Source organism: Octodon degus, unplaced genomic scaffold (assembly GCF_000260255.1).
Source record: "Octodon degus isolate 3935 unplaced genomic scaffold, OctDeg1.0 scaffold00124, whole genome shotgun sequence".
Taxonomy (NCBI): Eukaryota; Metazoa; Chordata; class Mammalia; order Rodentia; family Octodontidae; genus Octodon; species Octodon degus.
Window position 1 is genome coordinate 7,088,924 of NW_004524700.1, and position 26,952 is coordinate 7,115,875.

General features: G+C 35.9%; 1 protein-coding gene and 1 non-coding gene across 2 annotated transcripts in view; both read left to right on the forward strand.

Moving 5' to 3' along the window:
- The window catches only part of Dmxl1 (Dmx like 1), a 206,533-nt gene that overhangs the window by 42,656 nt on the left and 136,925 nt on the right, over positions 1–26,952 (forward strand). The window contains exons 5-13 of the mRNA XM_012516760.2: positions 964–1,096; positions 4,427–4,493; positions 5,705–5,883; positions 13,020–13,209; positions 14,878–15,046; positions 20,867–21,079; positions 24,086–24,339; positions 24,442–25,126; positions 25,216–25,337. Coding sequence (XP_012372214.1) covers positions 964–1,096; positions 4,427–4,493; positions 5,705–5,883; positions 13,020–13,209; positions 14,878–15,046; positions 20,867–21,079; positions 24,086–24,339; positions 24,442–25,126; positions 25,216–25,337 — 2,012 coding nt within the window. The remainder of the gene's footprint in view (positions 1–963; positions 1,097–4,426; positions 4,494–5,704; positions 5,884–13,019; positions 13,210–14,877; positions 15,047–20,866; positions 21,080–24,085; positions 24,340–24,441; positions 25,127–25,215; positions 25,338–26,952) is intronic.
- On the forward strand, positions 1,291–1,397 carry LOC111812450. Its single transcript, XR_002817955.1, has one exon. It is a non-coding gene; the product is annotated as a U6 spliceosomal RNA (small nuclear RNA).

Genomic DNA, 26,952 nt, shown 5'->3' on the forward strand with positions numbered 1-26,952 from the left:
TGGCATGTGGTGCTGGGGGATCGAACCGCGGTCCCCGATGCTTTTGCTAAGCTTGTTCCAAGTAGGTGCTTTAGACCACTGAGCCATCTCTCCAGCCCCGAGAAGTGTACTTTTATAATATTATTTTAGAATACTGTCTCAGTGGAGAGAGGGTCATAGGCTTTTTCAAGTCCGTCTGTTGATGGCACTGTTTATAGCCCTTGTTGTGAAACACAGATACAGTTATAAACTTCCTCTTCTTTCTTCAAAACTTTTCACTTCTAACTCCCTATAATAAAGCTCAGACTCCTTATGAATCTGAAAAAATGCTTCTTAATCTCATCCTGCCAATTTTTGCAACCTCATTTCCTTTTATACTACCTTAGTCCTTAACTGCCCAAGATTAAAAGGCAGCTTTGAGGAATTGAGGTTGTGTACCTTCATGCTTTTGTGTTAGGTGCTATATCTGAAATGCCTGTCTCCTTTCTCCTCTCCTTTCCTACTCTTAATCCCCTAAGTACCAGGTTGCAGGTCCTGATTTTCCCTGATACTTCTACTACAGACACACATAGTTTTGCCTCCCTAATACTTCGCACACCTTTCTATCATGTTTGTGACACTTTTATAGTGAATTGTAATGTTCCCATGTTTTTCTCTCTACTGGAATGTGAACTCATGAAAAAAGGCAGTACTTTATTTGTCAGTATATATCCAGTGCTTACTTAGTGCAGTGTGTGGTAAAAAGAAGATACTCATTAAATGTTTGTTGAATTGAGAGATCGAAAGATCTATTCCTCTCTTTTTCCAGACTGTTTCAACAAAATTAACCCATGTAATTCTTCCTCTTCACCAAATAATCTTTTTGTCCATCTTTTTATAAGTTGTATTGCTTTTATAGTATTATGTGAAATTCTTAAACCTGTAGTTTAACTCAATGTTAAATACCTAAATAACAAATAGTGAATTTTTTTTTCCTTCTCTCAGGTAGTCGTCTTTTAACTGGTTCAAGTTGTTTGCAACTCTGGTCTAATACTAATTTAAAGAAGCCAAAAGAAGATGAACATTTAGATAAAACAGATCTTAACTTTGGAGATTGGAAATGCATTTGGCATTGCAAGTAAGCAATTAATTAGGAGATTAAACTGATATACTTGTTCTTTGTGGTTTAATTGGATTATAAATGCATTTTAACTTGTCAAGTCACACCAATACTGATTTCTTTTTGTGTATGACACCTTTCTTACACCAAGAATTCACTATTTTTCATATTCCAAATGTCTTATATAAGGAATATATAAGATGAGAAGATCATTGCTCATTTCAGCAGCACATATACTAAAATTGAAACGACACAGAGAAGATTAGCATGGCCCCTGCACAGGGGTGACACGCAAATTCATGAAGCATTCCCTATTTTTGGAATACAAATGAAGGACATTTTGTATCTGTATATTGAAAATAGGATAGATATACAGCTACTTTCTCTTAATTCAATGAATAGAAAGAGTTGTTCTAATAGTGTTTGTGGACAGGATATCATATCTGCATCTTGTACTATGAATAAAAACTAAGAAGACAACAGTATGCAATGTATTAATTATTGAAACTGTCCTACTAATTGGTTTTGAAACTGTCTCATTGCTATGTGTTTCTCAACAAAGTTACTTTAAAAAAAGATATATTTATGCATATATGCAGGATATTTTGGATAATTGTACTGATGATCTCTGCTGATCTTTTGAAAGGAGCATTTAATGATTAAAGTTTTTTTTTCTTTCTCGTTATTATTTCTTTAAAAAAGATGTGAAGATCATTAAATGATATTACTTAATTATACAAGAAAGATACTTTTTTGCATTTAAATGACTTGTATTATGAAGTTTGTTTTTCCCATATTAATTTGTATATTCTCATAATTTTTGTGAGAGTTTTACTGGAATTCTTAATTGGGATAATTCTTAATTTTATTTGAAAGAATAAAGTGGGAAAACCAGGGAAACTATGAAAGAAAATAAAATGAAAGTATACAATGAAGCTGTAATTGATCAAACAGTTTATTGCTAATATAGAAACAGACATGAGGATCTAGGTTTAAACCCAGTAGTACTTAGGTGCTCAGTGTAGAAAGCAGCATAATTAACTAACTTTAGGGAAGGGAAAGTGAGTTAAAGTCTCTTTTGTACTTGGTGTCAAAGTGTCAGATGGAGGAATATACTGAATTTCTGTACAGTGAAGCAGAAATATTGGAGAAAATATAGGTAAACTTCTCTGTTTTACAGCTTCAGTAGCCAGTATTATAGGCTCTTACTTTGCTACTTAGCCCTTGAAATGTGGTTAGTCCCAGTTGGATGTGCTAGAAAATTCTGGATTTCAAAAACTCAGCACACACACAAAAAAAGAATTCAAAATATCTTATTACATATACAGTGTGTAATAAGTAAACACTAGATTTCAAAAACTTAGCCTTTAATAATATAAACTATCCATAACAGATTTTTTATTCATTACATGTTGAACTGATAGTATTATTTGCATATTAGGTTAAGTAACATATAATTAATTTCACCTGTTCTTGTTTTCTTTTTTAATATGGCTGATAGGTTTTCTTTTTCCCTCCTTTAGTGAGGGTCAAACCAGGGGCATTCACAAGCTAGCCAAGTTCTGTACCAAAGAGGTAAATCCCCTGCCTTCTAAAAATTTTGTTTTGTAGCAGTCTTTCTAAGTTGCCCAAACTGATCCCAAAGTTGGGATCTTCCTGTCTCAGCATTACAAGCAGTTGAAATTACATGCATGTGCCATCACATGTAGCTTACTAGTAGGAAGTTTAAATGATATATTTGGCTTATATTTGTAATTATGTTCTATTGTTGGGCAAAATATTGTGCTTGAGAGCTAGAGAAAGACTTTCTAGCGGATTAAAGTGCCTGCAACCAGGTGCAAGGGCCAGGAGTTCAATCCCCAGGCCTGCTATGCTAGCTCTGCCCCTAGGGTGCACTGAGATGGCCATTGAGACTAGGTATGGTGGTGTGTGCCTGTAATCCTAGCTCTTGGGAGGCTCTAAATAGGCAGATCACTACGAATTCGATGTAGTACTGAGAACCTGAATACTCTGTAGACCCTTCCCTAAAATTTTTTTAAAAAAGGGAAAAGAAAGACTTTCTAGATATAACACTAAAACTAGAAAGTGAAAGGAAGGGAAAAATTAATAATTTTACCAACCAGCTGTAGTTGCACCAATCTGTAGTCTCAGCCATTTGGAAGGCTGAGTTGGTAGGTATTTTGCTCAGGAGTTCCAGAACAATTTGCGTAATGTGGTGAAGTACTGTCTTAAAAAAAAAAAAAAAAAAAAGTGCTTTGATTGTATCACTACAGTATTTCTGTAAGACAAAAAACAGCAAGGGAGAAAAACGTGAAGGAAATATGCAATTTAGAGGTTAATGCATTTTAAAAAGTTATGGTTAAAAACTGATTAGAAAAGTACAGGGAAGAGAACATTTTACAAATTATTATTTTTTGCAGTATTTGGGCAAAAATTTAAAACGGTGTAGTATGTATATCTGATTAAGTATTAACTGACCTAACTTGAAATGGAAATGAAAATGTCCAAAAGGAATAATGACTATTTGGAAAAACAGGTATTTTATGATTATCAATAAGTGAATGGAATTGGTATTTCATTTCTATGACACAGTTTGGAAGTATGAATCAGTAAGCTTAATTTTTTCATGCCCTTCAGATAGTAATTCCTGATTATGTTAATTTAGCAGATATTTATTAAGTGCTTATTGTGTTCCAAATTGCTATAAAAATTTTTGTAATAGGCCAATGAGATAGCTCAGTGGACTAAGCACCTACTTAGGACAGTGCAGGGATCAGGGCTTGATGCCTGGCACCACATTGCTATGTTGGCCCTGCCCCAGGTGCACAGAGCAGGCTACTGAGACCGGGCGTGGTGGCCTAAGCCTGTAATTCTTGCACTGGGAAGGCAGAAAACAGGAAGATCACTGGATCTGAGCTGAGTAGTGAGACCTTGCATCAAATTAAAAAAAAAAAAATGCTTGTAATATTGCATTGAATAGATAGTGAGAGACCAGTGATAATCTAGTAAACTAGTATAACAGGATGTCAGAATGGAAGGGGAGGGGAGGAAAGGGAAAGGAACAGAAAGGGAAGGCAGGATAGAGGGAAGAGAAGGGAAGGGAAAACAGAGATAGAAGAAAAAAAAGAGAGAAAAGAGGAAAAAAAAGAAAGGAAAAGAAACACAGACTGAGGAAGAAGCTCAGTATGACAGCCTGGTGCAGTCCCCACTACTGTAATCAGTCAATCATGTGTATGTATGTTGTTAAAAATCTTTATATCTGAAGTAGTTGCTAGAGTATGATTTTGAGAATATTTCATATTTTGTTTAGTTTTTTTGCAAACTATATCTTACCTCTTTAATTTACAGAACTGCTTCCCAAGTCCATTTGATGAAATTTTCACCAGATGGAGAATTTTTTGCCACTGCTGGGAAGGTAAATTGTGGACATGGTATTGTGAAATTGTGTAATCACACTTCATTTTGAAACTTTATGGATATTAGGTGACATTTTATTTATCTTGGATATCTTATTTGCAATTAAAATATTAAATAGCAAAAGATAGGATATAATCATATTAAGCGACAGTATGGTCTGATTGAAACAGCTTAGATTTACATAAATCTATAGTTTACCAGCGTTTCCATCTTAGCCAACTTTATCTTTTTAAGCCTTTTTCTTGGGTAAAATGAGGATAACAACACCTACTTCACAAATTACTAATCATAGGATTAATTTAGAGAATCTGTATAAAGTGAGTAGCATAGTTCCTTGTATGCAGTGGATAATAAATTATAGCTTCTATTTGTATTATTTTTTAGTTGATATGTGTATTAGACTTTATTTAAAATGTAAGGTTATAGGCTTTATAAAGGGACCGTGGTAACCATTCTTTTAGTGCATGTATCTGTACCTAGTTATCACCTGTTGATTTCAGAACTGTATTTTCTTGATTTATTTTTAATCATTAGTATACCACACAGTTCATCGAATAATAGTGTTTTGAGAGTTTTCATGGCTCAAAGAATTCTGCAAACTGAATGTGCAATTTTTTTTAGGAGAGAAGTCAAATTTTATTCTGATTAATTTTATAGTAGAAATTAATTTTATATTAAAAGCAACACTTACCACATTTTAGTCTCCCTTGTCCTTCCCTTATTTCCCAAATTAGGCACAAATTTGATTAGAATGCTTTATGTAATATTAAGTTACTTACTAGTCGTCATTGTTAACATTTTCTTTGAAAAGTTTTTCGATAATCCATGAAATACATGTGTCTTTTTGCTCAATAAGTGTTAGCCTCTGTATTTTTGCTGGTGGTTCTGCTTTCTTATTTGATATTTGGTTTTAGGGAAGAGAGTTCTTAAATTTCATCTTTCAGTGTTTCCTAAAGTATATGGTATTTAGTAACACTGTTCTGAAATACAGTAGAAACATTTATATACTTCAATTCTCAAAAGTACAGTTAAGGAATACTGACTGAAAATTGTAACAATCAGAGCTTTTCTTATTTTCTCTGGCTAACCAATCCTGCTATCTCTAAATTCATGGCACTTTTGAGAGAGAAAAAATCTTAGTTTGACTGTTTAAATTAACTTTCAGTTTAATTTCGTTTTCAGTTTAATTTTTCTACCTTTTTTCTTTAGGATGACTGTCTTTTAAAGGTGTGGTATAATGTAGAAAACTGGCGGACAGCTGTTACCACTCCCGATACAAATTCAGACAAACAATCCCAAGGAGAAATTGACTTTTCATTTGTATATTTGGCCCATCCTCGAGCTGTAAATGGATTTTCCTGGCGTAAAACAAGCAAATATATGCCTAGGTCAGTGGATTGGTTATTTTTTCCCATGTGTTACGTGGACATCATTTATGTGATTTTTGACTGCTTTTCTAACTTTTGAGACCATAGCTATGCTGTAGGACTTCTGATCCTATAAAGATTATAGTACTGTTAGTGAGTCCCTGGCCTGCACATCTCTAAATCAAGTGTGATTGCTGCTCAGTATGAGAGGCATGAAGAAAGTTTGAGCTGAGATAATTTGCCTCCATATCAGATGTCTTTAAGTTACAAAGTTGTTTGTGTTTTTTCTACTTTCTTGATTTGTGTCTATTGTTTTGTTTCTTATTCTACAAACTGTTGTCTGTGTGGAATTCTTCACATTTTACTTCCTGATTTTGTTTCTTCTAGTTGTCTCACTGGTTTACATTTGTGTGTGTGTGTGTGTGTGTGTGTGTGTGTGTGTGTGTGTTACCTGGGATTGAACTCAGGACCTTGCACTTGCCGGGCAGATGCTTAAGCCACGGAACTGTCTTCCCAGACCTCACTGCTTTCCTTTTTAAAAGAGCTTTATTAAGTATGAGTTTTCAAGCATTTATATTACCTTTGAGGAAAATAAAGTATGTTACCACTTAGATTATTCTGCTGTGAATTAAATACTAGTTTAATCCATAAACACACACATACATACAGACTCACAATATTTGCTTGCTTTCTTATAGTCTTGAAAGACAATATCCCATTGAAGTTTTGCCTATGCTCATGTTAACTGTGGAGACCTATTAAGTAGTTAGAAATCACTTTTTATGCCACATGACAATTGTCAGTTTGGCTCCTCTGTCAAAGTTTTTCTTTTATTGTTTCACTATTCCATGAATATTATTACCCAAGACATCCTATTGTGGTCTGTATACATAATTTGTTGACTATACTTTTGCTCTTCTTGATCAATAGATTATACCTAGACATGAGCTATCGTGTAGTAGCTACAATTCCTATGCCAGCCCTCTGTCTAAAAAAAGGTATAGCTAGAGGAGTAATGCTGTAAGAAAAGTAATGGTTCTGCTCTTAGGAAAATATGTCAGTAGTTGAGCTAAGGAGCACAGCCTAGACAATCTATAACAGTTAACAGCCTTAACCAGTCTTACTTAACTGCAGTTGCTCTAGTTACCTCTCTCTGAAACACTGTCTACATACATAAAATTGTATTTAAAATATAATGAGCTCATGGTATTTGTTTACTGTGGCTTTAAAATATATGAATGGCTCCACATGCCATTATACATAGTAAGCCTTTTTAAACCTATGTGAAGATTACATCATTTCAGAGGCTAATTTCTTCTGATACAGGCAGATGTTTTCATCTTCTGATGCTCTGACTACTAAAATACTGAAAAAGAGGCTATGGATTGAACATGCCAGTAGGTGAGGGGCTTCTTGTGTGCCATCTTTGCTAGCACAGCCAGGCCTATATGCAAGCAACCATGTTGAAGGGGCCTGCAGTTGGCATTGATCCTGGCACCACCTACTCCTGTGTAGGTTTCTTCCAGCACAGAAAAGTGTAGATAATTGCCAGTGGTTATTCAATGCAATGAAAATCAAATCACCGCAAGCTATGTCGCTTTCACTGACACCGAACAACTGATTGGAGATGCTGCCAAAAATCAAATGGCTATGAACCCCACCAACACAGTTTTTTGATGCTAAGCATCTAAATGGATATAGATTTGATGATGCTGTGGTCCAGTCTAATATGAAGCACTGGCCTTCATGTTGGTGAATGATATAGGCATGCCCAAGGTTCAAGTTGAATACAAAGGAGAGACAAAGAACTTCTACCCAGAGGAGGTGTCTCCTATGTTGCTGACAAAGATGAAGGAAATTGCAGAAGTTTATTTAGGGTAGACTGTTATCAATGCTGTGGTCATTGTACCAATTTACTTTAATGACTCAGCATCAGGCAACAAAAGAGGCTGGAACTGTTGCTGATCTTAATGTACTTAGAATTATCAGCGAACCAACAGCTGCTGCTATTGATTATGGCTTAGACAAAAAGATTGGAGCTGAAAGAAATGTGCTGATTGGGGCTGGAGAGATGGCTCAGTGGTCTAAAGCACCTACTTAGAACAAGTTCAGCGAAGCACAGGGACCACGGTTCAATCCCCCAGCACCACATTCCAGCCAGCCCGCCCCCTGGTGGGCTGAGCTGGCCTCAATCTCTCTCTCTCTCTCTCTCTCTCTCTCTCTCTCTCTCTCTCTAATAAATAAAAAAAAAATTAAAAAAAATTAAAAAAAAAAGAAATGTGCTGATTTTTTTATTTAGGAGGTGGCACTTTTGAGGTGTCAATCCTCACTATTGAAGATTAAGTCTTTGAAGTGAAATCTACAGCTGGAGTTACCCACTTAGGTGGAAAAGATTTTGACAATTGAATGGTCAATCATTTTATTGTTGAATTCTAGCACAAGCACAAGAAGGACATCAGTGAAAATGAAAGAGCTGTCCTTCATCTTTGTACTGCATGTAAGCGAGCTAAGAGAACCCTCTTTTCTAGCACCCATGCCAGTACTGAGATTGATTCCGTCTATGAAGGAATCTACTTCTTCATCTCCATTACTCATGCTCAGTTTGAAGAGTTGAATGCTGATCTGTTCTTGGCACTCTGGACCCTGTGGAAAAGGCTCTTTGAGATGCTAAACTAGACACATCTCATTGTCCTGGTGGGTGATTCTACCCGTATCCCCAAGATCCAGAAGCTTCTGCAAGACTTCTTCAATGGAAAAGAATTAAATAAGAGCATCAGTTCTGATGAGGCTGTTGCTTATGGTGCAACTGTTCAGGCATTTTATCTGAAGACAAGTCTGAAAATGTCTAAGATTTGCTACTGTTGGCTGTCACTCCTCTTTCTCTTGGTATTGAAACTGCTGGTGGTGTCATGACAGTCCTCATCAAGCATAATACCACCATTTCCACCAAGCAGACTCAGACCTTCACTACCTACTCAGACAACCAGCCTGGCATGCTCATTCAGGTATACAAAGGTGAGTGACCCACGACCAAGGATAACAACCTGCTTGACAAGTTTGAACTCACAGGCATACTTCCTGAACCCTGTGGTGTTCCTCAGATTGAAGTAACTTTTGATATTGATGCCATTGGCATCCTCAATGTTTCTGCAGTCAATAAAAGTACAGGAAAAGAGAAGATTACCATCACTAATGATAAGGGCCGTTTGAGCAAGGAGGACATAGAGCATATGTTCCAGGAAGCAGAAAAGTACAAAGCTGAAGATGAGAAGCAAAGGGACAAAGTGTCCTCCAAGAATTCATTGGATTCCTACGCTTTCAATATGAAAGCAACTGTTGAAGATGAGAAACTTAAAGGCAAGATTAATGAGGACAATAAACAGAAGATTCTTGACAAATGTAATGAAATCATCAACTGGCTGGATAAGAGTCAAACTGCGGAGAAAGAAGAATTTGAACTTAAGCAGAAGGAGCTGAAGAAAGTCTGCAGTCCCATCATCACCAAGCTGTCTCAGAGGGCAGGTGGCAGGCCAGAGGGATGCCTGGGGCTTCCCTAGTGGAGGAGCTCCTCTCTCTGGTGGTGCTTCCTTGGGCCCACTATTGAAGAGGTTGATTAAGCTAACCCTAAATAGAAATATAGCATTCTTTCACAACTAATAAAATTGAAGGACTTAAATTTGTAGTGAATTCTGTGGCAGTTATTAAAGTTGAGCTGTTATAGTAAAGTACTGGGCATTCTCAATACTTGAATAATGGAAAATGTACACAGGGAAACATAGCATTGTACTTTAAGTACTGTACTATAAGTGAAAATGCAATGTCTTCAATAAAAGTACTTAAATTGGCAAAAAAAAAGGCTATGAAGTATTATATCTGTTGAGAGGGACAATGACATAGATCCCTCGATGATGGCAGAACTTATAGTGAAAGCAGAAGCAGATGCCTTGAACTAGACATTTAGGGTTCCCTACTTGTAGAGAGCCCTTCCTGGTCCATGTCTTGGTCCAGGAAGTTTATATTTGTAATCCCAAGAATAAGTTACCAGAATCCCATCAAGTTAATTCCAATCTACTACTTGCAGTGCAACCCACAGGGAGAATAAGGACAATAAAGCATATTCATATTTGTTGGGGAGCTAAGGGGTCCTAAGTCCAGCATAAAGATGGCTATGCAGAAGAAAGTCCCTTACTCAGAAAGGAACCCAGCTTTTATTCATTTGTGAAAAGGGGAGTGGCTTGAGGATAAGGGGCTGAGAGTGGTGGGAAGTACATACGTGCCATGAGCTTAGCCAGGTAGAAGGTCTGCACTTACCTCTACCATGTGCAGACAGAAGGATATGCAGAAAGAGTAATTTGTATTGTATTATTGAGATAGTATCTAATGGTTTAGGGTCCAGTGTTTTAGCTCTGATGTGTAATCTTTCAAGCCCCAGGAAGTCATGGCCTTTGTCTCAAGGCTCAATCCCAGCTGACAGCATGGATTGGCTCTTCCGTCCTGTCTCCACCGACTCATACTAAAGAGCAGCAGGTGGGGGTTATCAGGGAAACAGGCATGTCATCTTCAGAGACTACCACTGGCACCTCAGCACCTCAGCTAGACCAATATGCATTGCTTAAATTCAATTGAAGATTGATAAGGAAAAATTCTAGCCAGCCTTCTACATATGAATACAAGGAAATAGGGTCAGGCTCAGCCAAAATGGAGACGATTGCCTTTCTTTCAAGGAGAGCTGCTCAGGTGGTCCTCCACACCTACTAATAACAAAAATGCATTCTATTTTTTTTCTCCTTCCCTGCTCTTTGCTGATCCCCTCTTCCTCTTCTCCCTCTTTCTCATCCTTCACCTCCTCCTAATCTTCCTCCTCCTTGCTATGCTCATGTTTGTAAATTCTGCAGCATATATTCTGTGATGTGTAGAACTAGCATTTTTCTTTTCCTTTTGTGGTGCTGGGGATTGAATCCAGTGCTTCACTCATGCTAAGTTCTACTAATATTGAAATATACTGAACATGCAACCAATAAAAGCTATCCCCCTGGCCCACATACAAAATCTTGAACTCCCTAGAAGTTTAGTTTTGGATTTATATTATTTAAAAACCAGCTACTTACTAAGCTTTTCTGAACCTGTTGTTAATCAAGATGGGGCAAGTATTGAGACCTTATCCTTCATAGACAGTAGTTGCTTTCTATATGTTACATCTTTTTGTGTTTCTTTTGGAGGGGAGAGCTATATATCAATATGATATGCTGTTGAAGGGAAGATAGGGTAGCTTGATGAGAAAGATAATGCCTCAGATATACTGATCAGAGTAGTACATCTAAGTCTTTTGTATATTACTTACCAGTTGTTTGCATTAAATATAAGATATGTTAAGGAGACCCACTTGTGTCCTCTTACCCTTCAAAGCCATAACCCTCTCTGTGCTCCTTAGTTGTGACTTTGCTTACCTGCTTTGTTGCTTTTCAGAAGTTCTTATGCTTCTTTATTTGATATTTGGCCTTTTAGCCACTCCTTTTTAATGTTCTCTTATAAAGTTTTCCATTCTTCCAGTTACTCTTTGGCAATGTGAACCTTGAACTTTTTGTACTGCCATTTAATAAATTTTCTTCTGTTTCTATTTGTTTGATTTTAATTTCATGGCAGTAGTCTATGTGTATGCATATATATCTATATATATATCTACATATCTATATATCTATATCTATATCTATATCTATATCTATATCTATATAAGGAAGGGAGCCTCATATAAGATGAGAGAAAATAGGGAGAGATTTCAGAATGGGGAGGAATAGAGAAAGGGAAGGAAAGAAAAGAGAGGGGTGCTATGAAGGAAGAGATGAGGGACAAGAGGAAGGAAGTAGAAACGAAAGGTGAGCTGGAGAGGCTGACACGATAGAATGTTGAGAGAGGAAAGAGGAAAGAAGACCAGAGAAGGGGTAGAAATAAGAGAAAGGCTGTGGAAACAGATAGAAAGATGGGGAGAGGGCAGAAGTAGGCAGATGAGAGAATGGATGAGGGAAGAGCAGCCAGACAAAACATGCTATTCCCTCTTGTTGTGTGCTACCTTTTGTTGTTGTTTCTAAGCATTAGACTCAGGACCTTAGCACTGAGTTATATCCCTAGCCCTTTTTTGTTTTGAGGCAAATCTTGCTAAGTTGACAAGGCTGAACTTAAATTTACATCCCTCCAGCCTCAGCCTTCCAGTATCCTAGAATTATAGCCATGTTTTTGTAGTCACAGCTGTTTTATTATTATTATTGGATAGATAATGTTTAATAACTAATACAGTGTTTGATTTTGCTATGGGTTTTGTTTTGTTTTGTTTTGTTTTCCAGTGCTAAGGATCAAACTGAGAACCTTACATATGCTAGGCAAGTGGTCTCCCACGAAGCTACATCTCCATTGATTTCTTTTTGCTTTTACTTGTTGGGTTACCTCATAAAACCTTTTGCTAATTATTCATTTTTAATCAGATTTTTAGAACAAGTGCCTACTATAGGATACTGTGACTTCTCTAAACTAAGTTATGAGATACAAGGTAATTTTTGTTATTAAGGATTCCAGCCTTAGAACTATAGATGTTTATTGATTTATTAATATATGTAATTGATTTTTAACTTTCATTTTGAGAAGTATACAAGAAATACATGAGCTGTATGTCAAGGGTGGCTAAGGAAAGGCGCTCTCAATTTGTGCTAGTTTTAACATGAATTTTCTTGCACTGTAGTGCATTGGGCATAGGTAGGTAAGGAGCAAATAAGTATCCTAAATGATAATTGTGGTTTTTTATTTAGTAAGGTGTAGATACCTTTATTGCATGTAAAAATGAAGCACTCTGAAATAAGTCAAACAATAGCCATCTACTCAGTGAGAAAATTTTATTAGATGTAGTTTTTTCTTGCTACTCAACTAAGGAATTATGGCCTAATCTTAGTCTGTTTTTCTTTAGATATGAGAAAAATCTTAGATTATTGAAACAAGAGCTACTATTATGGGGCAGAAAAATAAGCTGGCAGACATTTACTACAATGCTATTTCTATATAATGACATTTTTTTCATTATTACCTTTGTTGTGTACATTTAAATATTTATAATCATTCTAGAATGTCTGTGATACTGTATAAAATTTATATTCTTCCAAACTATTTCTTAGGGCTTCTGTATGTAATGTACTATTGACTTGCTGCAAAGATAATGTGTGCCGTCTTTGGGTAGAGACATTTTTGCCAAATGACTTTTTGCTGTATGGAGGTGACTGCAACCATTGGCCTGAACAAATTAATTTAACAGATAATTTCAAGAGAAATGCTTCTAGTAAAGAACGTGTTCAAAATGCTCTAGAGGTGAGTGATTTTATTAAATGTTATTTCTTTTAAGATTATAAACCTTTTGTATATATCTTTTGTAACAGTAATATAAGAAATCTGTCTTAGGAAAATAGTTTTCAAGTTTTTAAGTTTTATCTTGTTCAAAAAATGTACTTAAGGATTTTTTCTGAAGTATGTGACTACCTATAATTATGAAGTTATTTTTTTAGCTTGACTGATAATACCAGAAAGATAATTATACTTTTCTGAAATAGCAAAGCAAATTAAAATCTGAGAATGCAAAGGTTGGATTTTATAATTTTCTCAGAGCTAGTTTTTCATACAGATAGACTATTTTTTTTATATTCTCTTCTGTCAGTAGTTACCTGTAGACCCATTAAAATTTAGAGGTTTTTCATACTGTTTTTTATGTTTTGTTCTATCAGTAGTTATTTTTAGACCCTCCAGAACTTGAGTCTTTATTAGTTAGTGTTAAATTTTTGACACTTGGACTAATTGGAGATAACATAGTAATGTTATTCATTATTTTCTTAATATTCGAAACAGTGATTTAAAAATGATTTCTCTTTGAATCCTTTGTATGATGATGGAGAAACTATTTTTCACATTTGTGTACTATCCCAATGACTCAATATAATTAAATACATAGTGCATTGTATATTCAGTACAGAATAGGTGTGTATACTGATATCTGAAATAAATCCTAGAGTAGGAATCTAAAGAATTGTTCTACTTTTAGCTCTGCCTTCTTAACCTAGAGTTCCATATGAACTGTTTTATCATATGAAAGATGAGAATATTTTTGTTGTCTGCCTCATGTGATCAAATGAGTTGATCTCTGTGAAAATGGTCTGTAAATCATAAAATATCCTAATATATGCTGCCAGTATTATTAAATGCTTTGTGATAACAGAGATTCAGCCATAAACAAAGAGAACAATATATAAAGACATCATTGTTCATATACACATTATTAGTGTCATAGTTACTTTCTCATTGTTGGGACAAAGTACCCAACACCTACAAGTTAGAGTTGGAAAGGTTTATTTTAACTCACAGTTTATAGACATTTCAGTCCATAGTCAGCTGATTCCAAGGCAGAACAGGATGGCAGAGGACATCAAGGGAGGAGGCAGCAAGATTTCCTCCTCCTTTCCCTTTACATTCCATGCAATCTACAAATGTGTTGGTTGATGCCAGCCACACCCACTGTAGGTCTTCGCTAAACCAATCAGTGGACTAATCTTCTATCACATAACCATGACATAGTTACTCCCAAAATATCCTCCTGTGAGCACATGACGCTTTGGAGGGACATCTAGACATAAATCATAACAATTGAAAAAATGTGAACATTTAATTATTAAAGTATTCTGATATTTATTTTAAGGAAATGATATTAATTTTAAGAATATTAAATATAAATATTTTATGATACTGATTTTAGCATACTAAGTTTAAGAAAGTAAACCAGATAAAAATTGTAAAGTATTTTGTAACGTTTAAGAGAGGAGCCCAGATACTTTAAATTCTAACCTTATTCTTCAGAATTTAAATACAATTTACAAAAGTATTGAAAAGCATTTTCACGTATATGCAACTAATAGTAACCATTATATAGACTACACACATGTGACTTTTAACAGCGTAGGCATTAGTTTTACTTTGTTTTCATTCACACAGGTAAACCTCAGACATTTTCGTAGAGGCCGGAGGAGATCACTGGCACTTGTTGCACATACGGGCTACCTGCCTCATCAGCAGGACCCTCATCACGTTCACAGGAACACTCCACTGCATGCCAATGCACTCTGCCACTTTCACATTGCAGCCAGCATTAACCCAGCGACAGGTAATAAAGGATCCTTCAAAACATATTTTGGAAATTGAGTAGGTTGACTTTATAACAAATAAGCTATACTTTTAGTTTTTAATATAACAGATATTGGAGGTGACTCTGCCAGTTTTATTGTATCCAGTTCACTTGTTTCCATTTGTTTTTGTTACTGTTTTTGTTTTTGGGTTTTTTTTTTTCCTTTTTTGGCACTATAATTTGGTTTATGCATAAGATACTCATAAGTCATTGAGATTTACTAATTTATTTAAAAATTGAAATTTGTGCTATTACTCAAGAGGTTAATGCTACAGAAGTCGTACTTTATGATCATTTCATAGTATTAATATAGCATCAGGATTTGACTCGATCTTTCAGATCACTTTATAAAAAGATAAGAAATATATGAAAGTTGTAACTGGAATAATTAAGAAACTTTTATCTATAATCAGATATGTATTAGTAGATAGAACATTCTAAATATCTTTTTTTTTTCCTGTCTTTGAATTTCATCGAAGTCCTTATCACTTTGGTAAATATTTTCTGAGAATGTAAAAGCTGGCAATCACAACTGAAGCAATGAAAGTAGGACCTCAAAATATTTCTTGAGAAAATTTTTAAAATATTTACACATGATAAATGGTATCTCTAAAGAAGTGAAAGGTGGGCTGGGGAGATAGCTTGGAGGCATAAGCATCTGCCTGGGAAGTCCAAGGTCCTGCATTTGCATGCTGTGCCAGCCCTGAAACCCCAGACACACCTTGCAGGCCCAGAAACTGGCCGTGGTAGCACACGCCTATTATCCCAACGCTAGGGAGGCTGAGACAGAAGGATCACTACAAGTCAACTGTGTAGCAAGATTCCTATATCAATTTTTAAAAAGTTGAAAAAGGTGAAAGAAAGATGGGCTAGAAGTCAAAAGCTCATGTGGTGGTTGTCTTTTGATAGACACCAGTAGAAGGACTATCATAGGAGTTAAATGGTAAAAGAAAAAAGTGTCTTCTTTTTCTGTTAGAAGCAAGTTCTAATATGTCCAATCCAAGAGTTTCTGTTTATTACTTACACATTCCCTGCTTTACCTCTATCCCACTTAATCCTTCTCACTAGAAGGTAACCATTATTGATGAGTTTTTGTTTCCTGTGGAATATTTCTAAACTTCAGTTAAGCATATTCTATTTCCATATTACTGGAAATTATAGTATTGCATTCTTCAAAGTAGTAAGTAGTAGTAAGTATAATCCAGTAGTTACTTGAAGAGAATTTTGTTCATCAAAGTGAGAAGTGGCCTGCAAAGTTTTAAGTGTAGAGGTACTTATGGTACTTATGGTTCCTCTACAGCTACAGCTACGACTTTTATTTGGCTGGCGACAATTCTAGCTGTATAAGAATTCATAAATCAAAATGTTTTAGTACTGAATTATTATTAAAAATTACATAGCTTGGGAAAGATCATCATGTTTGTCAACAGTGGTTACAATACAAGTTACTGTTAAGATCAGTGGAATAATTCTGAAGGTTCCTGCTGAGTAAGGTCAGTATTAAAATGGAAGTAGCTCATTGTTAGAACAATTGCCTTGCAAATATGAGGCACTGGGTTCAGTCCCTACCAGCGCACGCACACACACACACACAGAGGACAATTTATGAGAATAAACAAAGCTTGAATTCTCACATTAATGAAAAAAGTGAGGGTTTTCTGAGAAAGGAGCCCAAAGTTTCAGTGTGGATTCTGCTTGCATAGTTTCTCGTATGGAAAACTGTAAAACTCTTTTTTGAAGGTCACTAAGGAAAACATAACAAATCAAAACAATATTGGCATCTGGTATGGTCTTTATGAGGAGTTCCTCCTCCTACCTTTGATCTGTTGGAATGATACTTTTAGATCGATCAATCTCTCTCTCTCTCTCTCTCTCTCTCTCTCTCTCTCTCTCTCTCGTGTGTGTTTTTGCAATAGTGTCTCACTATGCAGTTCATGCTGGCCTTGAATTCACTGTGTACCCAAGCAGGACTTGAACTCACAGCAGCCCTCCTACCTCAGCCTCCTGAGTGCTGGTATAACAGGCAGCGCTACCACACCTGGTTGTGATAGCAACCAGGATGTTGTATCTCAACCAGATGATGTATTTCTTAAGTACAGCTCTTAGATTTAGTTTCATTTGCTTGTCTGTGAATAGGGGTAGCCATTGGAGAGGAGCTCATAAGAATATGTTCTTCTAGTTCTAGTTTTTATATCCTTTTCTTTGTACACATACCATCTCCACACCAGGAATCTAAACATCATGTACTGCAAATGTGTACAAGAAAAGAAAAACAAAGAAGGGGATTGAGAGATGAGTCAAGAAGGGAGGGAAGGAAGGAAAAGAGAATAAAAGGAAATCAAAATATATTCCATACATGTGCCAACTTACCACAAGAAATGTAAACATTATGAATAGTAACATATTATGCAAAAGAGCTTTTAGGGTGTTTTATGTTTGTTTGTTTGTTTGTTTTTAAGTTAGAGTGCTTCTACCAGAAGCCAGAATTATTCCCTCCTTATATACGGAGCAGCTAGACTTATGGTCTACTGAAGGAATTACTGACTTCATTTGGGTTGATTGTTAAGTCAGATACTAGAAAAATCTTACCCATGGTTTCTTGAGGTGTCCTCTCAATCACTGGCAGTGCTTTGTATACACATAGGAATAGTAAGAATTATAGTCTGAACCTTTTAAGTTTTTGATTAAATGCTGGATCTGTGCTATTGTAGGAACTAGAGGTACAGTAACAATCAAAACAGGTATCACCTTGCTCTTGTGAAATATATAATCAATCATGCAGCACATACACATTCATCAAATAATTGTTCTAAGGAATATAGAGGTATTATAATTACATGATAATTAAGATAGTTATGCTACTAATTTCTCTTGAAATTAGTTCATTGAAGAAAAAGGTTTGTGTTAATATTGGCTGGGCAATTAAATGCCTAAATCTTCTAATCTGAGTACCTAATTTAAATGTATTAACCATTGTTACCTTCCTATTATCTTGTTTTGAAATTTTTGTTGTTGTTGTTGTTCTCTTTAAAATTAAAAAAAGAGAGAAAGAGAGAGAGAAAGATTCTTGGCTGGGCATGGTGACACACATTTATAATCCCAGCACTTCAGAGGCTGAGGCAGGAAAATCACCCCAAGCTCAAAGCCAACCCAGATTACTGAGTTCAAGGGTAGCCTGAACTACATACCCAAACCCTTTCTCAAGAAGACAAAAAAAAGAATGATTTTTTAATTTTCTCCTTTACTATTTATCTCATAATATTCTTTCAATTGGAATCTAACAATAGATACATTGTATGAATAAATAATTTGATATTTACCATTTATTTTTAAAATTTTTTAATTTTTTATTTTTTAAAGAGAAGAAAAAGAGCAAACCATTAAAAGTGATACAGAATTTCACAAAACAAAATTAATGGAAATCAACAATGGTTGTTATATTACACATTATCTTTTCTTTTAGAAAGTAGATTTATTTCGGAATAAATTGTTTATATGCCTTGAATTCATTGTAGTTTTTACACCTCACTAAATATAAACATGGTTGAGATTCGATTTAATATGAAAGAGTTGAGAGGGCCAGCCAAATAGTTCAGCGTATTAAAGTGCCTGAAAGCAGGTGCAGGGGCTGGGGTGTTGAACCTGAAAGCAGGTGCAAGGGCTGGCATGCCAGCCCCACCCCCAGGGCACACTGAGATGGCAATTGAAACTGGGTGTGGTGGCACGCGCCTGTTATTCCAGCTCTTGGGAGGCTGTAAACAGGCAGATCACTACGAGTCTGATCTAGTAGTGAGACCCTGAACATCTAGTAGTATACCTTTCCCTAAAAATACAAAATAATAATATGAAAGAGTTGAATTTTTTTTTAACTTCTACCAATTAGGGATTAGCACTTTTAATAACTGATTAGAGTTGTACGTTAACATTCTTTATTTAGCAATTTTATCAAATATACGAAGGAACAGTTTCTTTATAGCTGTGGCCTTCTTTCCATTTGCATAAAAAGGGAACTTAAATTTCATACTTGCTAACATCAATCTTGATGATAATACGCAGTAGGACATTTTAGGTGGGTAGATCATAAAATAAGTGAATATATCAGCCTTTTAAGTTAAAAAATTGTTACTGTATAGTCATGTTTAAAACTAATATTCTTTCAACTGGAATTTAACAATAGATACATTGTATGAATACGTAATTTGATATTTACCATTTATTTTTAAAATTTTTTAATTTTTTATTTTTTAAAGAGAAGAAAAACAGTAAACCATTAAAAGTGATACAGAATTTCACTTTGACTGTAATGATGATGGTGTTTTCTAATGTATGTTTTTATTTTTGCCAAAATTTGTTAATTTTGGTAGAGGTAAGATCTTCATTTTAGCATATCTAAGATTATAGAAATGTTTCTTCATGAGAATTTTTTCAGGACTAAAGGAAACATGTACAGTGATGACTTAGTTCATGGAAAGAACCATGATTCTGGGTGCGAAATTAATTTCATGATTTTGGTTGCAATGTGGAACAAATTTTGTGACCAGAATCCTAAAAATTAAGTTTATGAACTGAGGTAGCACCATATAGTTCAATTATACTGTTTAACCAAGAATATATAATTTTACCTCCTCTATAAGTAGATTAAACTCAATATTTATATTTCTTACTATTAAGAAGAGTCAAGATGGGCATGGTGGTGCGTGTCTGTAATCCCAGCACTAGAGAGACTGAGGCAGGAGCATCCCTGTGAGTTCAAGGCCAGCCTGAACTGCATAGTGAAACACTGTCTCAAAAAGATAAACAATAACAAGACCAACAACAGTAATAATCATCGCAAACAGTATCTTATTGAAAATCCTAGTTTTAGGTAAAATACATATTTTATATGTTTAATAATAACTACAATAAAAATGTATCCAAATCCATAATAGGTACATGGTAAGCTAACTCTTGGACTCTGGATAGTAGTGATATGAGAAGTACAGTGATAATTCTTGTTTTTAAAATCATTTTTTAAAAGAAAAGGTAAATGCCATGAATTATCTGTGTACCTACATACAGTGTATGTACCTAGGTTCATACAGTGTACCTGTTGTTTGACACAATAGAGAAATACTGTGTGATGATGATAAATAGCAAAAGAGATTAAAAATACCTTTCTTCTATTCCTTCTGTTTGGGGCGAGTTACAGTGTATCCAGCCTAAGAGCTGCTGTTTATTATGTGTCCATTCCTTAGTATAATTACCTGATTACTGTTTATCTCCCACCTAATTAAATATTTCATAGGAGAAAGCCAGTTGCCATTGTGTGGGCCAGGGAAGTGGTGCACGAATGAAACCACAAATTTGATTGTTCCTTATCTTCGAATTTTTCTCTCAATTTAAATCTACTCTGGGGTCGGCCAGATAGCTCAGCGGACTACAGTGCCTACTTAGGCAGAACGCAGGGCCCGGGAATAGATTCCAGACACCACATACTATGCCAGCCCTGCCCCCAAGGCAGGCTGAGAAGGCAGTTGAAACTGGGTGTGGTGATGCATGCCTGTGATCCCAGCACTTGGGAGGCTATAAACAGGAGGATCACTACTAGTCCACTCTGTGTAGTGAGACCCTGTACACCCTGTACTAAATACACTAAAAAAATAAATTACACTCAAAATTAATGTTGAAAAACTCAAAATATTGTTAAATTAAAAAATAGAAAAATACTTTCTCAGACAAAAGGTAAATATGTAATAGGTAATAATGAAAATAGTATGCTAGAATGGTGAGAATTTTAATTTTATGATCTTTTCTTTGTAGATATTCCACTTCTTCCATCTATTACATCTCTGAGTTTAAGTGAAAATGAAGAAAAGAATGGGCCTTTTGTGGTACATTGGTTAAACAATAAAGAGCTACATTTTACTTTGTCCATGGAAGTCTTTATACAGCAACTTAGAAAAAGTTTTGAACAGTCATCTTCTGAAGCCAGTGTAGAAGACTCTAACCAGGCAGATGTAAAATCAGATGAAGGTAAAGCTTTAAAAAGAGTAAAAGTTGTGAGGCTTTGTTCAAATACCAATGTTTTTTATTATTGGGGTAAAACTGTTTTCAGAAATAAACTCTAAAATTGTACTGACATCATGCAAATACAGATGATCTTATTTAATAATTTGTATAAATGTTCCTGTTCCAAATAGATTTCCTCCATGTGTTGATTTAAGAACCCAGGGTTCTCCTTCCTTATGGTTTTGTATGCTCTAGGATCTTCTTAAATAACTTTGTGTTGATTAGCAGTATTCACCTTGCCTGGGGCTTATGAGGAATATGTAATTGCAGGCTTCACACAGATCTGCCCCGCAGAAATCTACAATATCGTAGATTTTCTAGGTGATATATATGTATATTGAAGTTTAGAAACATTGTGCCTAGGACCTTAAACTCATGTCACTCAGCTTATATTTGTTGTAGAGAGGGGAAAAGGAAAAGGAATGACTTTTTAAGCCTTAACTCATAATTGCTGCATATCTTCATTGCTTTACCATGGAATGGTCACAGAGCCCTTTTCTCAGTTACTCTTCTCTCATTGCTGGGACAAATACCCAGCATCCAAAATGAAGGAAGGAAAGGTTTATTCAGCTCAGTTACTGGAGGGTTCAGTCCATACTTGGCTGGCTCCAAGGCAGAGTGGCACAGGACAGAGAACATCCTGTTCATGGTTGCAGAACAACAGCAATTGAAACAGACAACAAAGGCAACAGGGAGAGAGAATCTGTCTCTCTTAAATTGCATTCAGGCTCTTTGCCCCAGGCTGAGGGAGTACAAGCACCCATAAACCCAGTAGTACAAAGACCCATAATCCCAGCCTTGGATCCCTCATAACCCAGTGGATCATGAGTTAATCACAAACTCCAGAAGTCCCTGTCCCATGACTACATGAATCTTTGGGGGAACAGCTAGACACCAATCATAAGAGCTCTACACTATCCTTGTCTAGGTAGCGACTATATGGTAAAGACTTGGAAATATTAAGCTGTGACATGTGGTTTATCATTCCTGTTAAAGTGAATGGCTCAAAAAATGAGTTTGTTTTTAAAAGTCTGGTTTTAATTACAAGAGTTTATGTTTTTAAAAAAAAGTTCATGTTATCATTAAGAGCTACACAGACGGGGCTAAAAATTCTACATGGTTATGTTTGGTGAGTGCTCTTCCATATTCCTTTTTTATGCACATATGGGAACATGTGCACAGAAAAAAAGTTTAAAAGTTGTAATATAGGTATTTATTTTTATATAAAAATAATGTCCTGCAACTTGTTTAAGTCCAACAGTGGAGAATTTTCCATCTTAATATCTGTAATATTTCATATCCAAGAGAAACCTTCAACTATTCTTCTATTGATGGACATTTAAGATGATGATGATGATGGTGGTGGTGATGCTTATTTTAATATATTTGATACACAGTCTCACTTCACAGCTCATACTCACAGTGATCCTCCTGTTTTCAGCCTACCCACTGCTGGGATTGCAGGTGTGCACCACCATGCCCAGTCTTGGTGTCCAGCTCAGCATGCCTGCAGTTGAGGCCTGTGTGGCATGTGGTGTTGGGGACTGAACCCTGGTTCCTGCACTTGCCTAAGCAGGTACTTAGCCTGCTGAGCTATCTTGCCAGCACTGATGGACATTTAAGATTATTTAAAATAGCTTTTTCATTATACAGATAGTGGTACAATGATACATTTTTTCATTGTTGTGTGATGTTTTCCATAGCATAGATTCTTACACATGAAATTACCAGTGAGTATATAGGTTTTAAATATCAATAACATCTGGCAAATTGCCCACCAGGAAGGTTTTTTTTTCTGAGAGTGTATCTAAATATTCCTTTTGTATATCCTTTCAACACTGAATCTTTTCCTTGTATAACTTTCTTTCCAATTGAAAAGGGAAAATGGCATGTTTTACTTTGTATTTTCTTGGCACACATTGAACAAAAGGAATGAATGTTTCATACATTTTGACTTATTTTTCTGTTGTTTTTGATACAGATTTGTATGTCTTGACTTGGCTTTTTATTTATTTATTTTTTCTTTATTTTTCTGTATTTAGTACAGGATCTCACTACGTAGACCAGACTTGTAGTGATACTCCTGTTTTCAGCCTCCCAAGCACTGGGATTACAGGCGCGCCACTACAACCAGTCTCAGTCAGTCTCAGTGCACCCCAGAGGCGGGGCCAGCACGGTAGGCCTGAGATCAAACCCCAGCCACTGCGCTCTGCCTAAGGAGGCGCTTTAGTCTGCTGAGCCATTTGGCTGGCCTTGACTTGGCTTTTTAATTTGATAAGCAATCAAAAGATTTTTTAAATGTCTCTTTTAAGAAGACTCTATATTCCTGAACAAGAATTGACAAGTATAAGAATTGTTTTGTTTTGTTTTTTTAAAGGTATCATAATACACTTTTACTGGGATTGGTAGATTGGTATACAAATGTGTGTGTGTGTGTGTGTGTTTACTATTGCATTTCTTGAGATGAGGTCTTACTGTGTATGTCAGGTGGGCCCTGAGTTTGCTGTATAGCTCTTAGTTAACTGGTTTGGAAGCCAGTTTACCTATCTTGCAATTTAATATTAGAGACATTCTGGACTTACTCATTCTACATTAATATCTTTCTACTAATAATACATTGATTAGTCTTACAGACTTGCTGATACTGAACTAAACTCCAGTAATCTTATATTCCTGGAATAAAGTTGGTTTTAGAATGCAGCCCATTTCTCACTAATAAGAAAACTACTCTTTTTTTGTTGTTGTTGTTATTTGTTTGTTTTTTGAGACAGTGTCTTTATTAAGCATCCTAAGCTGGCCTGCAAATCACAGTGATCCTCTTTTCTCAGCCTTCTGGTTGCTGGGATTAGAAGCATGCACCACCATAATGAGCCTACATTTTTCGTGTTGAGTGCATTTATAAAGCTATATGTTAGTTTGTCGTAATAGCTGGATTGTATTTACTTGTCTTATGAATTCTTTTCTTTATAGAAATCGATGATGGTGTTGATGATCTGAAAGTAAATCATGAAAAGAAGGAATTGGGTAGAGACAAAATGGTACCAAACTCAAGCTTTGCACCATTACCATCAGCTGCCATTGATCATCAGATTGAAGTGCTTCTGTCTGAATGGAGTAAAAATGCAGATATGCTTTTCAGTATTCATCCCATGGATGGGTCTTTACTAGTGTGGCATGTAGATTGGCTGGATGAGTACCAGCCTGGTATGTTTCGTCAAGTACAGGTACTATTGTTATGATCTCCAGTTATTTCCTGTCTGAGTTCTCTTTTGTAGTATCTCTTTGTATCATTTCATATGTTCTAATACTTGCTCTCTTAATTTTAGGTGTCTTTTGTTTCCAGAATTCCTGTAGCCTTCCCTACAGGTGATGCAAACTCTCTCTGTAAAAGCATTGTAATGTACGCCTGTACCAAGAATGTTGACTTGGCTATCCAGCAAGGGAAACAAAAACCTTCTGGCCTCACTCGTTCTACATCAATGCTTATCTCGTCTGGTCACAGTAAATCATCTAATAGTTTAAAATTAAGTATTTTTACTCCTAATGTTATGATGATTTCAAAGCATGCGGATGGTTCTCTGAATCAATGGCTGGTCAGTTTTGCTGAGGAATCTGCTTTTTCTACAGTTCTTAGTATTTCTCACAAATCTAGATATTGTGGTCATCGTTTTCATCTTAACGATTTAGCTTGCCACTCAGTATTACCATTATTACTGACAACGTCACACCATAACACATTAAGGACACCAGATGTCGATAATCAAAAGCAACCTCATGATACCATAAATATTGAAGAATGTTCTGTGACACAACAAAATAAAAGCACCATTAATATGGTGTTTCAGGATCCCAATGCCGTTTATAGTGAGCTTATTCTTTGGAGGGTTGACCCAGTTGGGCCCTTGTCTTTTTCTGGAGGAGTGTCTGAGCTTGCCCGGATTAATTCTCTTCATGTTTCTGCATTTTCTAATGTGGCGTGGCTCCCTACTCTTATACCCAGTTACTGTCTAGGTAAGAATTCTGATTTTTACGTTAGTAATTTTAATTTCTGACATTATTACTGAAGGATTATATTTTAAATGTTTATAACTACATTATAGGTGCATACTGCAACTCTCCAAGTGCGTGCTTTGTAGCTAGTGATGGACAGTATCTGAGGTTATATGAAGCAGTTATTGATGCCAAGAAACTTTTATATGAGCTTTCAAACCCTGAAATTTCTGTGAGTACTGGCTTTTAAATGGTTAAAGTATTTTTAATAGATATTTTCAGATACAGTACTTAATCTGTGCTTACTTGGCATATTCTAGGATCATGATATGTTATTTAAATATGTGTATCTTATTTGTTTTTTGCCTTTACAATGATTTTAAGGTAAAGCAACAATTTATTTTATTAATGAGGAAAAGCCAGGTGGGGGACATGGCTCATGATAGAGCATGTGTTTAGCATGTGCAAAGGCCTGGCTTCAGCCCTATTACATTTTCCTGTGGTACCTCTTGACTCATAAATGAGGACTACTGCTAATATAATATGAATGTTACATTGTTTTGTTTTGGTCTTTTTGAAATAAGATTTCCTTCCCAGTTCAGGTTGACCTTGAACTCACTTAGTAGCCTAGGTTGGCCTCAAACTCAGTGACCCTCCTGCCCCAGCCCCGAGCTGGTGTTATAGGTATGTGCCACTACACCTAGCTAGAGATAGCCATTTTATGCCTTTGAGACCACTGTATGAAACCTGTGTGTATAAATGAATAACAGAGACTATTACTGATCTTTGAAGTAACTTTGGTTTTTCTCTGAATAATGTGAAAACCATTAAAGAAAATGATAGTATGGTATAAGTTGACTGAGTTCTGCTTTTATTGAGTCAGTAGAGGTTTCATGGATTAGAAGTGGAAAATGGAACCAGAGGCCTGGGGAGATAGCTCAGCAGAATAAGTGCTTGCCTAGCAAGCACAAGGTCCTGAGTTCAGTTCCCAGTCCCAAAAAACAAAACCAAAAAAAAACATTTAGAGCCGGGAAGATGGCTCAGTAGAATAGGCACTTGCCCCAGTTCAATCCCTGGCTCTGAAAGAAAGAAAAAAGAAAGTAGAACCAGAGAGACCATTTTAAGATTAAGGCCATCATAGTGGTCCAGGAGAGAGACAAATATACTTAGAATGGTAGCAGTTGGTAGTAAGAGATAAGAATTAATCAAATTCTGGATATATTTTGAACATTGAATAGTCATGCTTATGCTGGAGATGGAGTGTGTATGAGAAAAATGAGGATTGCTCATAAGGATTGTGGCTGAGTGTTGTGACTGGTAAAGGAGAATTGCCATGATTGAAATAAAGAAGATTGTAAAATAGCAGGTTTTGAAGGTGAGGTGGACTCAAGAGGTTGTTTGGACAGGTTAATTTTGAGGTGCCTATTTGACACCCAGGACGCCCAGTGGGTTTGTCTCTGGAGTCCAGGAATAGTGGCCTGAAGATGTGAAATAGGCAGTTGTGAACAGATAAATTTAAAGTTGCGAAGATGAGATTGTGGAGAGAGGGAGTATAATTAGAAAGCAAAGTGTTAGAAGTTTGAATGCCAAAGCATTTCACTGTTAAAAATAGTGTGAATGCAATATAGAGTAAAAGCCAAAAGAAGAAAGTATTTTGAGGAGGAAGCAATCACCAGACTCAGATGCTGCTGACAGAGCAAGTCTGATGAAGATTGAGAAATGACCACTGAATGTAGTAGTACAAACTTGACTAGAGCATTTTAGACCATGAGTGTGTGAATTAAGAAATCAGCATAGGCCAGGGAGATAGCTCAATAGAATAAGTGCCTGCCTGACAAGTTCAGAGT